The sequence below is a fragment of the Haliotis asinina genome, chromosome 1 (genome assembly GCF_037392515.1).
Source record: "Haliotis asinina isolate JCU_RB_2024 chromosome 1, JCU_Hal_asi_v2, whole genome shotgun sequence".
Taxonomy (NCBI): Eukaryota; Metazoa; Mollusca; class Gastropoda; order Lepetellida; family Haliotidae; genus Haliotis; species Haliotis asinina.
This window is the reverse complement of record NC_090280.1, coordinates 94259520-94274728: the sequence shown is the minus strand read 5'-3', so window position 1 is coordinate 94274728 and position 15209 is coordinate 94259520. Positions and strand designations below refer to the sequence as shown.

The following is a 15209-nucleotide window of genomic DNA, read 5'->3' as shown; positions in this document are numbered from 1 at the left end:
CGGTCAGTTTTGATTTGTCCTGTATGTTATGTGATGTTTATGTGAGTGGATATACACATTGTCTATATACACGCATGTGGTCTATACTGAATGTTTAATTCTCGTGTCATGTTACAGACCGATGACTGGCACTGTTGAGTGGGACGGACATGTCCAGACTGGCGAGCCGTTAGAATACGTGAGTCATCGGGGAGCATTATTCGGTTACGAATAAACTGTGGTCTCAGTTGGTGCACCGTACAGCATGCCATGTTATGTAAGTGTTTGTTGTATGTGAATAAGGGGTTGGAGAAAATGTAGCTCCTTCTCGCTTGTTTTCTTCTCCTCCGCGTCTAACTGGTTAGACAAAAGTTGACCTTACATTAAGTAAATATAAACAATCAGAAACTACTGAATTACAATACAAACAGGAATATAATCAATTAAAAGATAAGTATAGTACGTATAAATCCTTATTTACAGATGGGTCCAAGGATGGTGACGCAGTTGCTTGTGCCACTGTCATTGGAACCAGAACAATATTCTAGATTACCAAATAACAGTTCCATTTTCACAGCAGAAGCACATGCCATATTAACAGCCCTAAACTATATAAAAAAATACCCTAAGTATAAACAATATATCATTTATTCAGACTCTCTTTCATGCCTCCAGGCTATTAAAAATGTATCTTCTCAACATCCACTTTTAGCTGTCATCGTTGAATTGTATAATGATCCTGCCACTGGCCAATACGACATCGTCTTCTGTTGGTTACCCAGCCATGTTGGAATCTCTGGTAACACAATGGCCGATCTTGCTGCCAAGGCTGCTCTCAACAAATCTGTGACACCGCTTCTGCTCCCTTTTTCTGATTATAAAGCCGTTATAAGATCATATATCCGAGATCTAATACAAAAGAAGTGGGACACCCAAGTAGGTATCAATAAATTACATAGAATAAAGCCCTATATCGGTTATACCCACTTGGGTTGTCAGTCCAGATTTGAAGAGGTTATTATGCGACGATGTCGCATTGGCCATACGGGATATACTCACGAATACTTGTTAAAAGATGAGGATCCTCCGTTTTGTATCCCTTGTGATGAAAGAATCACGGTCAAGCATGTCCTGCTTGACTGTGTTGATTTTTCCATCACAAGAGATAAATATTTCAATGTGAAAACTGTAAAGGATCTTTTTTATAATGTTAATCATCATTTAATAATTGAATTTTTAAAGGAAATAGAATTGCTACATAAATTTTGAATATGTATTGTACATAGATAATATATATCTTAATCATGGTATTGTAAAATAGTAACTACGATCGTTAGTGGCTGTACCCTCAAAGGGGGTTAAAGTAGCGTAAAATTATTATCCTCACGAGAGGGTACGTAAGTCCCAACAACTTTCACCGTCTCGGCACGGACTGGATAAATCAAAGCACAAAATTCTCAGTTCTTCATATGGGCACTACTGGCAGGAATTACTGCTCGGCACCGTCTCGGCACGGACTGGAAAAATCAAAGCACAAAATTCTGACGTGAATCTCGATAGAGTTTATCATATAGGTGTTCTACTGCAATATTGCCTACTTAATTAAATTCAGTTTAATTCACTAATGCTTTTGTAGGTCAGGCGCTGGCTGGCGATTCAGGCAGCGATGACATGTAGACTTAGTTTCGGACAACGTGACAAAGGTCTGAACATAATGTTCACCTGTGTGTGACTAGACATTTGAATCATTCAGGAATATCGCTAATTGTGAAACATTTTTATACCTAAAGCATAACCTGTAACCGAGTTCAAGTGGCAGGTGTTAATATGATATGTTCTGGTATGTTTTCTTACAATCAAAAAAACGTGAAGGTCCGGGTTAGAATCATCTTCGGCAACCCATGCCTGTCTTAAGAGGCGACTAACGGGATTGGGTGGCTAGGTTCACTTATTGATTGATACATGTCACTGTCATCATATGCCAATTGCGTAGAGTGATGATCATAATGTTAATCACTGGATGTTACCGCCGTCTTCAGTTAGAATACTGCCTTGAAAACAGACAAAATAAACGGAGTCTACGAACTACAAGGGACACGTTTACCAAGTGTGTTTTTCACAGGGTACAGTACATCTGAACACCGGTAGGTCTTTTTGAATGCTCTTGAAAACGATAGTATCGTAGCTATATTACTCTCAAGCAAGGTCAAACACCTGCAGATCACAGATTTATGTTCATCTTGTGCATCTTTATTCAGAATCTACGAACTACGAATCTACGTGTTCTTCACAGGGTACAGTACGTCCAAACACCGGTAGGCTTTTGAAGAAAAATCTTAAGAAAGATAGTAGCGTAGCTATGTTACTCTCAAGCAAGGTCAAACATACAAGATCTCAGATACATGTTTCATCTTGTCCAACATACACTTTACTCAACTGAACTGGCCCAGCCACGCTAAGGAAGTTGCTATTTCCACAGGCAACAAAACGTCAGAACACCGGTACGACTTTACAAATTATTTGTTATACCTCTGTGCGCTGTTCGTATACTGTACAACAAACCCACAGGCTAAGGTTTACACATATAGATCTCAGGTAAGTGGTTGGTGTATCATATTATTACTGTATGGTTTCTTGAGACATTTCAAAGGCCTTTGATGGAGTGTGGCATGAAAAGTTATTGCTCCAATTTGAAGATTATTTTTTTCCTGTCACAAGAGCACGATATCGTCCTGTAGGTTAAACATAGACCACAGATCTACACGCACGTCGTATATATTAATAGAGAAAAGGAGCAGCAGCTGCCATATTGAATTGTCTTGCCTACATCGACTCGCCCCGATTTCAGGCTGAAATGTACGCTAAGAATTCGGTGACATTCGAAATTATGCTCACGTACCTCTCAATAATACATTTCCCCACACATCCTGCCTGATTTCCACGACATAACACCCATTTTATTAACTTTAATAAGTCCTCAAACTCGAAAATCAAACCAAAACACCTCTGAGGTGAACAAGACGGCATGGTTTTAGAGCGATAAGTCTTGGATGAGCTATGACTTTGACACGCGATCAGGCTTCAATAAAAAACAAACGATTTTAACTTTTGCGCGAATGTAATGAACTTGTTCTGGAAAAATTACTTATATTCAGGGGACCAATGAGATCGCTCGAGAGGTTGCGAGTGCGGGATAACGTTCACCCCAGAGGTGTTTTGGTTTGATTTTCGAGTTTGAGGACTTATTAAAGTTAATAAAATGGGTGTTATGTCATGGAAATCAGGCAGGATGTGTGGGGAAATGTATAATTGAGAGGTACGTGAGTATAGTTTCGAATGTCACCGAATTCTTAGCGTACATTTCAGCTTGAAATCGGAGCGAGTCGATGTCGGCACGACAATCCAATATGGCAGCTGCTGCTCCTTTACTCTATTAATAAATACGACGAGCGTGTATATCTTTGGTCCATGTTTAACCTACAGGGCGATATCGTTTTCCTGTGTTTCGTGGACATTTACTCGTTTGGTTGCCAAAATATTTATCGGGCAGACGATCAGTGGTAAAAGAATTAAATGTTACTGAAAGGGTTTCTGAAGGATCTGTCCTCGTACCATTTTTATTCATTGTGCACATCAATGATTTACCTAAAACTGTAGCAAATGTCACAAGACTGTTTGCTGACGACACTTCAATTGGTGTTGCAGAAAAAAAGATATAAAAGCCATAGATGCTGCTCTTAACTATGACTCAGCAAAACTGATTGAATGGTCCGACAAGCGGTTAGTAAAAATGGAAATTGTCCACAAATTCCTGACTTGCTTTTCAATAATGAACATTTGAAACGTGTACATCAACATGAACACCCCAGTGTCCTCTTTCCAGTTGATACAAAATGCTTGTTTCCTCATTACGAACTCGAAAGAACGTATTACCAAGATATACCCTTCCTACTATATATGAAATGTATATTCGGCCTATTTTGGCAAATGCACCTGAGGTCTGGGACAATTGCCCTAGCTTTATTTGTGATAAACTGGAAATAGTGCTACGTGAAGCAGCAAGAATTGCCTAAATTCGCTTCCAGATGTATTATGTACAATAAAACTGGTTGGTTACCACTGAAAAGTAAACGGACACACAGAAAAATGTGTACATTCTGCAAAATTGTTAATCTGCAAGCCCCTGACTACCTGACAGATTTACTTCCACCTTTCACTGAGAGCATTTCTGGGTACAACATGCGTAACAAATCTTATTTGGCTATTCCTAAATTTCGCACCTCACTTATTTATGATTCTGCATGTTTATGGAATGCTCTCTCCTCTACAACAAAATGTACAAATTCACTATGAACGTTTAAACCAAAGTTATCAGAAAAACGGACAATGTTCAAAAATATTTTCCATAGAAAGACAAATACACTGAACACAAAGTTAAAACATCGTGTAGTTCATTACATGCAGGTCGTTTTCGCGTTAATTTATCAGAGCAAAGATCGCAACTTTCGTGCTGCAGTGAAGGATGCAAACCATTTCTTTTTAAAATGTCCAAAATTTGTCACCTGCCATTTTTATCTGAAGCAAGACTTCAACTGTTCACTTAGACATTGATACCATTTTTTGCAACAGTTGGGATTTGCGTGATTTCAATCATTGCCTCAGTGTGAACAACTCTAACGGCTGCAAGGTAGGGAATGTCACCGTCGACGGCAGCGTGCAGTGACCAATACGATCAGTGTTCCACTGTTTTGGGTCAGTCTCCGGGACAGGAACTGCTGGACAGGCAGAGTGAATGAGTTTAGTTTAACGCGGCACTCAGCAGTATTTGAGCTGTAATCTTGGTCAAATCTGTTTAAATCGTACAATCAGCATGACCTTTCTGGGCTTTCATATATAGTTTTACCCCTAAAATTTAAAGCCATTTCTATCTTAATTTCTACGCCATCAACGTATCTCTTTTTGATAAAAAGTAGACGAATATCATGGTTTTTGTATAGTGGTGATAATGTTAAAGGTTATTTAGTTTGTGACATAAATGATTGAAAATATGGGAGTTAAAAGGTCTACCACTGCAGAGCAAATGTTGACGATGCCTAGAAAATTATGGGTTACATTTGTAAAATCAGGTTATGATTGTCTGGAACAGGTACTGACATACGGCATTTAGAGTGAATGAGTGACTTTTGATTTACGCCACAATCAGAAATATTTCAGCGGTATGAAGGTGGTTTGTGAATAATTAAGACTGGACCAGACAATCTAATGATCAACAACAAGAGATACAATGACGTGTGTACCATGAAAGCGTGCCCGTTGCCTTTGACGACGAGCATGGGTACACACTACTGTAGTTGCCTTTCAACAGTGTTCATATTTGTCACACGAAAACAAACATTAACATCATTCGCAAATGATCCATCGACTGAATCAGTTAAAACCTTTAAAACTGTTAGTCATAATACTAAATAAGGTTACGGGCAAAATATTGCCTTGTGGACACCCTGATCCCTGATTATAATGATCAGATAATGAAGAACCCATACGGACTTGAAACTGTCATTGAAAACATTGGCTATGAATTGAGGTTAACGGCCATGTAATCTCTTGAAAAACAACATTTCCACGTCATGCCATATGCTTTTTCAAAATAAAATGGATACCACGTGTTGTTTATTAATTAGTGCGTTATTACAAATATTTCTAAACGCACTAGGTGATCGACAGTACTTTGGTTTTTACGGAGACCACATTGCACGTCTGCTTTTAGGTTATTTCTTTTCCAGCACAAAACAAATCGATTACTGATCATGCGTTTCCTGGTTTTGCAAACACAGCTGGTTAGTGAAAGAGGTCGATAATTTGACGGATCTGTATGATCACGTTCAGGTGTACGTATTGGTAACACTATAGCATCACGCCACGAAGGGGAAATTTTGCCTAATGTCCAAATATCCTAAAAATGTTTAACACTGTTTGTAGACAGGATTCTGGTAAGTGTTTCAGGAGTTGATGATGTATGTCATCAGCTCCTGTAGCAGTATCGGGAGTCTGTTCAAGAGCCGTATTGAACTCATGAATATAATTAGAAGAAGAAGAATGTTTAGAAAGAGTTTCACCTAGTTTATTTGCAATATCTGATTTATGTGTAAGTAATTGATCTCCATGTTTAAGATGATGGACACTAGATTTACCTTTAACTTTCTGTATCATGGTCCACACTTTAGACATGGTCGTTCTAGAATTTATTTTGGAAACATAATTTTTCCAAGACTAGCGTTTATTCAGTTTAAAGGTACGCTGCGCTTTTGCATTTAAAAACTTCAATTTATTCACATTGTGCACCATAGGATGGCGACGGAAATAGTCTTATGCCTTTTTCCTTGCCTTCCTAACTTGTTTGCATTCATTGTTGAACCATGGTTCCTGATATGTGGAACTGCAGAGGGTTTTGTTGTACACTCATCAGCTATGATGGTCCATTCATCAGAAAAACACTTCGCAGCATCATGAACGTGAAATAAGGTTAAGATATATGTTTTGCAGCACTTAGTGTTTCTTTCAGAGCCTTTTCGAATTCCACCTTGAATTTGGAGGAACATCAGATGGAGTTACAGGCTTTAGTATAGTAGGAAAATGGTCACTTCCACATCGGACATCGTAGACAGACCATTCAAATTCATTAAGTAGTTCTGAAATTGTTACTGACAAGTCGAAAGAAGAATAGGATCATGTACCAGGTGTAAATATGTGTTGGAGCCATCATTAAAAGTACATAAATCATTATCAGCACAAACCTCCTCCAGTAATTTACCTTTTAGCGTTTATATAGTTGCACTACCCCAGAGTGGGTTGTGTCCATTTAAATATCCCATTGTTATACAGGGTTTCGGGGAAAAAAGCATCTGTTTTAAATAGGTCTTCTGTAGATACAAAAAGCTGTAATTCATTGAAATTATAGTCCTTAGTCCACTGCAATTCCACTGTATAATATTATTCTGATAACCTGTCTTTTGCGGGAATTACTTGGTGGGCGGCAAGCTGTGTGCCCTATAATGAACGTTTTCAGACACGTCCATGTCTTCAAGTGATCCATTTTACTGAATAATTCATTTATATTTTCTAACCCTTTTGGGTCTCTGCCGCTCAGTGTTTTTGAAAAACCTGGCTTTTCACTTTTGATTTTAGTAAGACTTTGTTGAGACTTTGTTGACAATTGCGAAAATGATTAAAGATCAGGTGATGTTTCTGATTGTGTCTGAGAGGGACCAGGAAGTGATTCTCATGTTCGAATAGATGTAGTGGGTGAGGAAAAGTTAGAGTAATCCATTTTCACCTAAGTGCAAGTTTGTCTGACAGCTGGCAGATACTGTAACTAGGCTAGATGTTGGCTCAGGCGTTCTTTTGGCAATAGAAGCACAGCCTTTTGTTTGTTCTGAGCTTAGAACTTGTATTTTTTGCATAAAAAAAACTGACGGTTTTTTTGTTTTTTGTTGTTGTTTTTTTGTTGTTGTTTTTTTTAACTTTATTTTATTAATTGCCATTTGATGTTTCCAAACAGGACTGTCCTTAGAATAAGATGGGTGATTCCCTGCGCATTTTTTCCATCACTGTCAGAATCTTTTGTTGTGGGCGTCTTGTCACCACAGTGAGCACACACAATAGACACGGTTTAAGGATTTACTCCATGGCCAACATTTTGGCATTTGAAGCAGCTGAGAAGATTTGGAATGTACGTGTTAACATTTAGATCGCAACAGCCTGCCGTAAGAGAATGTCCCTTACAATATTCCATACTTTAGTGATTTTAGAGCAGATGGTAAAGAAAAAGAAAACAGATGTGTGTTGGTTTTAAAGGTTTCATTGATTTTTATGAGTTTGAACATGTCACACATAGAGTACACCTTGATCTCTCATCTCAGAGACGATATCTAATCCCGACATGCCAGAGAGTAATCGCTCATGGTTTTTCACAATTCCCTTACTCGTTTTCAGTGTTCTACGGGCTGTAGTAGTGACCGGAACAGGTTAGTTGATTGCTTTTTTGGCACACTCAACCAACATTGCACCAGAACGTAATATTGTGCTATTCTTTACATATCTACCAATGCCCTGGATACCCTTAGACAAAGCGAAAGGATTTAATTTCAATGGAGTGTTATCTTCAGTCTCAATGACTAGAAAACGTGTCCAGTAATCGATTGGTTTGGACAGTCTGAGACCGTTGTTCACGGGATCTGCTTCAAGTTGACATTTAGTTTTCCTATGGGGGGTTCATAAGCCATGGTTATTTTTTGTTATTTCATCATCCGAGCTCCCCACCCACCATGGTGTATTACAAGGACAAACGGGATGGTGGACCAAATATTCCCCGGGTCCACAACGGGATGGTGGTGAGCTCTTAGCGTTACCCAGCACCCACCACGAGGGGGTGGCTCGCAAAGGGTGCCTGAGTTAAGTTAGCGTGTATGCTAACATTTTGATGGGGTGTCACAGTTACACCTGTTCCTCAATGATTCAAGGCGTCTTTAGTCACGTACAGAAGTTAATATGCAGACCTTTGTCCCACGTAACAGTCTGTGCATTCATCACTGCTAGCATCGCCACTCGGTGTCGTGGTCCCATTATGAGCATTAAGTGAATGACTTACTTCAGTGAGTGAGTGAGTGAGTGAGTGAGTGAGTGAGCGAGCGAGGGAGTTAATATTTAACGTCACATCGGCAATATCTCAGCTATATCGTGACGAGAACATTTATACTGAAATGAAATATATGTCTATTATAAAACCTGCCAACGAAGGACAATAAAACAACAACTAGAATATCACAGAGGAGAATATAAAACTAGTAACTATACCTAAAACAATTTATCTATAGAGGACAATACAATATAAAAATGGGCTATAGATTGCTAACAACTGAAGGTAGATCACCATACTAGGGACCATAGGGACTTACAGTACCTTTGCTACCTGTGATCTACCTTCAGTTGCTGGTGATCAATAGCCAATTTTTACGTGGTGTTGTCTAAGATTGTTTTCTGCTTTTAAAAATACATTCTAGCTAGTTTTAACTCTTTTTGTGATACTCTAGCTATTTTACGGTCCGTCGATGACTGTTTCCTTAATTACTCGTATTTTTTATGTGCATCTACAACATTTCTCGTCACTATATGGCTGCAATAATGCCGATGTGACGTTAAATTTTAACTCACTTATTCACCTTTGCTACCTGCATGGACCCCAGCTGGATTTACAGCATCCCCACAGCCGTCAGCAGTTTGGGAAATCTAGCCCTGCAAAAAAAAGACACTTATTCCATGATTAAAAACGTGGAAAGTTTGAATTTACATTGAATGTTTGTGGACTTACGTACCCTCACAAGGGGACAATAGTTTTACAGTATTTCAACCCCATTTGAGGATACAGCCACTAACAAGCACAGTTATGAAAAAGATCCTTCAGAGTTCGTGAATCAAAATACTGATAGCTTGGCCAGTCGCATTGGCTAGTAGCAAGATCATTATACAATTCTATAATTTTCATTAAAAGTGGATGTTTACATGATAAATTGTTAATCGCCTGAAGACAAGAAAGAGAGTCTGGATAGATTATATATTGTTTACGTTTAGGGTGTCTTTGAATATATTTAAGAGCTGTTAATAGCTTCAGCTGTAAAAATAGAACTGTTATCTGGAAATCTAGAAGACATTGTTCTGGATCCAATGACAGGCCACCATCCTTGGACCCATCTGTAATAAGGATTTATAATTGTTATATTTATGTTTCAATTGATTATATTCTTGTTTATACTGTAATTCATTCGTTTCTGATTTTTTAAATGTCGTTAATGTTAGGTCAACTTGTGGCCTAACCAACTGCCAAGGAGGAGAAGAAAGAAGACGGGAAGGAGCTATGGTTTCCAGCTCAATGCTGGCAGCAGAAATAAGTGGTTTTATTCTTAAACCAAGAGGCGGAACAAGAGATTTCTTATTGTATAAATCCTCATACAGAGGATTGAAAACACGGTTATATGAAGGGTTTGACTCATTTGAATATAATTTTGTTACATACTGTAAAGCTAATTTTATACGTCGCTGTTCAAGAGATGGTTCATCAGTCTCTCGACATACAGGCTGTCAACAGGTGAAGTAAAGGAGCTAAGACAAAGTCTTAGACTTTGGTTTATATCTACGACAAAAATGTATGCAGTTAGTTTTCGATTTAGAAAACTTAAAACCGTTTTCAAGACACCATTTATTAATCTTGTTTAAACACAACTGCAGTTGCCGCTCAATGGTATGCATATTGTTACCACAAGAAATATCAAAATCATCCACAAATAACGATCCATCAATTGTATCGTTTAAAACTTTGGATAAACTGTTTATCTTTATACTAAAAAGTGTGACTGACAAAATACTGCCTTGTGGAACACCCTGATCCTGATTGTAATGATCAGACAGGGTAGAACCCACGCGGACTTGAAATTGTCTCTTATTTAAGAATTTGGCTATGAATTCAGGCAAACGACCTCGCAAACCGAAATCATGTAAATCTCTCAAAATGACATATTTCCAGGTTGTGTCATATGTCTTCTCAAGATCAAAAAAGATTGACACAGCATGTTGTTTATTAATCAGCGCGTTTTTCACAAATGATTCTAAACGCACTAAGTGATCGACAGTAGTTCTGGTTTTCCGGAAACCACATTGTATATCTGTTATAAGGTTATTTAAGTAAGTAAGTGAGTGAGTGTAGTTTAGTTTAGTTTAGTTTAGTTTAGTTTAGTTTAGTTTAGTTTAGTTTAGTTTAGTTTAGTTTAGTTTAGTTTAGTTTTACGCCGCACTCAGCAATATTCCAGCTATATGGCGGCGGTCTGTAAATAATCGAGTCTGGACCAGACAATCCAGTGACCAACAACATGAGCATCAATCTGCACATTTGGGAACCGATGATATGTGTCAACCAAGTCAGCAAGCCTGACCACCCGATCCCGTTAGTCGCCTCTTACGACAAGCATAGTCGCCTTTTATGGCAAGCATGGGTTGCTGAAGGCCTATTCTGCCCTGGACCTTCACGGGTCGACTTACTTAAGCATTATGTAGTTCATAAAATAATATGCATGACAACTGTACAAGAATCTGTATCCATACATCCACTGACAAATAAAATACGTTGTTATCAATAATGTTGGTTCTGTGTTGTACTTCCCAGCTGCTAAAATACCACTGAAAGACGTCATGGGCTTTAGTTGCTAAAACAAACCTGCGTGGTCGACGCTGACTTGGAGGTACGAACGGATCTTCATTGTTAGACTCTACTACCATGCATTAATAATCTCCTCTCTTGTGGCAGTTGAGGATGGCAGTGGTAAAGATCCCGGATGCCGGTGGAAACAGCATCACTCTCGTAGAAGTGGACGGTCATTTCTTTCCAAAGGACCCCACACAGGAGAACCCCATTGACGTCATTAAAGGCATGCGCGACATCCCCACCAGAGAGGATGACGTCTTTGTTTGCGCCTATCCTAAATGCGGTGAGTGTCTATCCTAACTGTGGTGAGTGCCTATTTTAATGTGGTGCGTGAATATCCTGAATGGGGTCAGCACCTTCAAACCCAAAAAATATATATGCATCATTTAGTCTGTAATTAGCAAGAGGCTAAGAAATGTTATGCAAATATCAAATGCTTTATGAAATTTAATAGGTTTGCAAATCAGTTAAAATTATTATAACGTATTCACTAGTAGTAGTAGTATAGGGAATGGGGGTTCTGGACCACTTTCAAAAAAAGTCTCTACAACGCCTTATTTACTAACTAAGGCTTTGGTTGGGTCCTTAGCTCTTGCTACTATTACCCCTACTACTTAACGTGTGTTGGAGGTAACACTGTGCCGTACGGTACGATCAATAATTCTTCTCTTACAAACCCCCTACCCGGCCCATCCCTCAAGTAGTACAAGTTAGGTTCGTCGGCTTTCATATCCACTTTATCTATGTTGTAAGTTTTGACTGACCATATAGGATCGGTGGCTCGCTTACGGCTATCACCCTCGTGTTCCCCCGGCTGGTATAGATACCTCACTAGGGCCCTATCTGGTATCTGTTTCTCCTTCCCACGCAATGGAGCGGCCGACTCTGCAACTATTGATTTTAGTTTGATAGCGTCTGCCGGTTTCTTACCGGTGAGACGGGTGACTTCATGGTTGATTGCCGACCTCGTTGGGTAACCTCGTGACCCATTCAGTCGATCGTTTTCCAGGGGTGGCCATCTCCCTAGCATACTGATGGCCGAACAAGCGCTCAGCCAAAGTCCTATTAAATCTCTCAACTATGGCTTGGCTGCGATGGGCTCTGGCCGTGCCACGCCTGACCTTTGTATCGTGTTTGGCTAGCAGTTGTGACACGGCACCCATGAACTCCCGTCCGGGGTCAACTTGCAGCTCTGTTGGCCACATCAGCGGGCTGCGTTTGTATATGTGTTCGAATCCTCTGGCTACCTGGGCCGAATCTTTCGTGGTCAAGGGTTCGGCTTCCTTGTAACGACTGGCTACGTCCACTACGGTTAAGGCATACTTGTACCTCTTGTCGTGGGGTAGGAACAGTAGGTCTGCCTGGTGAACGCTATTAGGTATGTTAATACCGAACCTCCTTCTAGGCATGTAGCGTGGTGCCGGCAAATAGATCTGCCACAGGGCTTGTTTTTCAAGCCACGCTTTGGCTTCCTCCGGGGGTACTCGCGCTATTTTAGCTAGCTTATCTACTGCGCTAGCTCCTTTCCAGTACCCACGCGGGCTGTAGTAAATAGCCTCAAATTTTTTCATGTCCATACGCGTATGTGTTTATCCCATCAATAGCTATCCAACGTTTCGTGTCCATAGGCGACAGGGACGTCTTGTTTATAGTCAGTCCGTATATCTTATGTCCATCACTTCTAAGTGTGTTCATTTTATGCCTAAAGGTACGGGTCTTGAACAGGGCTTCCTTGAATCTGGCGTGTTTGATGTGTTGTTTCACCACATACTTCTTAACCCCCTTAGCCTTCCGGATCTCACTATTGTCGGCTTTCAGTATGGAGTACATCTTAGGTCTCAAACCTATGTACTCGGCTATGGGCGTGCCAGCACACTCGTCCTTCATCTTACCTAGGACCTTTTTATTTACCGTACTGTGTATGGTATGGGTCTTAGGGTAGTCGCTGGTGTCGTATAAATCGAGGTGTTTTTTCATGTCCTCGTACACGTCCTCGGTTCGAATTTCTAACAGCAGGGAATCCGTGTCAGTGTACAGCACTTCACACCTGTCGCCGTACTGTTTCTTGAGCTCGTTGTAGTAAAAGTCGTACATCAGGTGTTTGGATAAATCAAGGATGCTCATCCCCACGTAAACAGGCCGGTTGAATTTTATGTGGCTTTTCTTCATGTGTAGGGCAACCAGGTTGTCTGTGAATATCTTACTACGGTTGAATGCCGGACTGACTATCAATCTCCTGAGCTTGTCTTCCTCACTCGACCGAACCAGCTTCACGGTCACGCGTTTCCTCAGGTTCTCCATAGTCTTACCAAACACCGAGTTGTTCATGAGCTTATAGAGATTTTTCTCAAAATCACTGGTGGCTTTTTTTCGTAGGTCTGTGTTCATTCTGATGTAGGGCTCCATCCATGGGCTCTGGTCGAACATGAGCACCCTGTGTATTTTGGTCAGCCTCATACCCAACGACAGGTACAGCTGTAGGTTGCGATAGTGAACGATGTACTTGGTCTTATTCATTAAGTTAGGAACGAGTTTTTCAACGTCTGTCACACGCCCACCTAACAAGTTATGTTGGTACTCAGACATCCAGTCTGGGTTAACCCTCATACGTTCGGGGGCCAGGGGGTAGCTGTTGTGTGATGTGTGATTCCTTGGTATACTCTAAGTCAACCTCGAGGATATACCCTTTGTTCGAATCTGGTGCAACCCCCATAACATCAACGTGGGGTACCCATTCGAATCCCCCTGTAGGTAGATACTGGCTCATGGCCCAGCCGTACAGGTTGTTTGCGTCGAGGTAGAGAATGTGATTGGTTGGCTTGTTAGGATCGTAACCTTTCACGTATTGATTATTTGCTTTCGCGTATCGTTTGGATGCCATGGAAATCCCACCTCGCAAGCCTTTCTCAATGAATAGGTGCATGTCGTAATCTGTGAGCAATTCCAAATTAACTCCGGTCTTTTTAAGCAAGGCGTCCCACGACAGACCTGGGCTGGTGTAATACCATGCGGGGTCGAGTTTATACTGCTTGAAACACGTCCACCTAAACGTCTCAAACACGTCGGCTAACAGCAGTACATCTATCCTCAAGTACAGGTCGTGATAATCACCCAGGTTCTTACAACCCAGTTTATTCCATACGTTAGTCGCGTGCGAGTAATCATCTCGTGAGACGGACGCCTCATTCAGCTTGCTATAAAAGCAGTCAATAGGGGGTAGTCTGGTCTCGGTGAACTTGACCCAACTATCCATGTACTCGTAGGGGTACACACCCTTCCTCATCAGCAGGGGTCTAGTCTCGGCGTCTGTGTATCGATCGGTGATAGGGAAGGTATTGTTGGCCTTGACCAGACTGTCGAGTGACGACAGGAGGAACTGAAACGAGTCAATGAACCTAAGTCCTTTTAAGCTGAAGGAGATGTATCTCTCCATGTTGTTGGGGATGCACGTTATATTACCATCGATTTTCGCGATGGCCTGCATGATCAAGTGTGAGTCGTACCCTCTCAAGTTGTGAAAGACAACGGGGATGTTTATTGTCTTAGGGTTGATTTTAAGCTTGAGGTTGCACGCGCTGTGAGCGGCGCCTCTATACTTACCAGTTATGTGGCAGTGATCTCTCACCGAATCACCGTTAAGTGGTGAGTCACACATGTGACAGTTAGTGCTACTAGCGTGAGCTAGCCTGTCGACTCGGGTCATACGCATGGGAGCGATTCTATACAATGCATTCCTAATAATTTTTTCTTCCTCCTGCAAACACTTTAGAAACCTTTCAGCCGCGTCAGGGCCCCTATACACTACCGGAGCTTTCGTTTCCCCGTCACAACGGACGACAATGTATCCAAACCCACAGGCTTTATGCTCTTGTGTTTTGTGGGTGAAGCTCTCACCACTAGGGGGTGTGGGGGAATCCCCCACAACCAAGGCTTCGAAGTCGGCGTATATGATATAAGGCACAGACATTTGGTTCTTGTG

The 15209-nt window shown here is 40.8% G+C and overlaps 1 protein-coding gene across 2 annotated transcripts in view; it reads left to right on the top strand.

The window, feature by feature from the left end:
• Window positions 1-2441: 2441 nt before the first annotated feature.
• LOC137255699 (sulfotransferase 1B1-like) overlaps window positions 2442-15209 on the top strand; it is a 29323-nt gene continuing 16555 nt past the window's right edge. The window contains exons 1-3 of one of the 2 annotated variants that reach the window (XM_067793199.1): window positions 2472-2574; window positions 7972-8003; window positions 11333-11513. In XM_067793199.1, coding sequence (XP_067649300.1) covers window positions 11339-11513 — 175 coding nt within the window. In that variant the 5' untranslated portion in view covers window positions 2472-2574; window positions 7972-8003; window positions 11333-11338. Of the gene's footprint in view, window positions 2575-7971; window positions 8004-11332; window positions 11514-15209 lie in introns of both variants that reach the window. The other variant, XM_067793192.1, reaches the window with a different exon arrangement.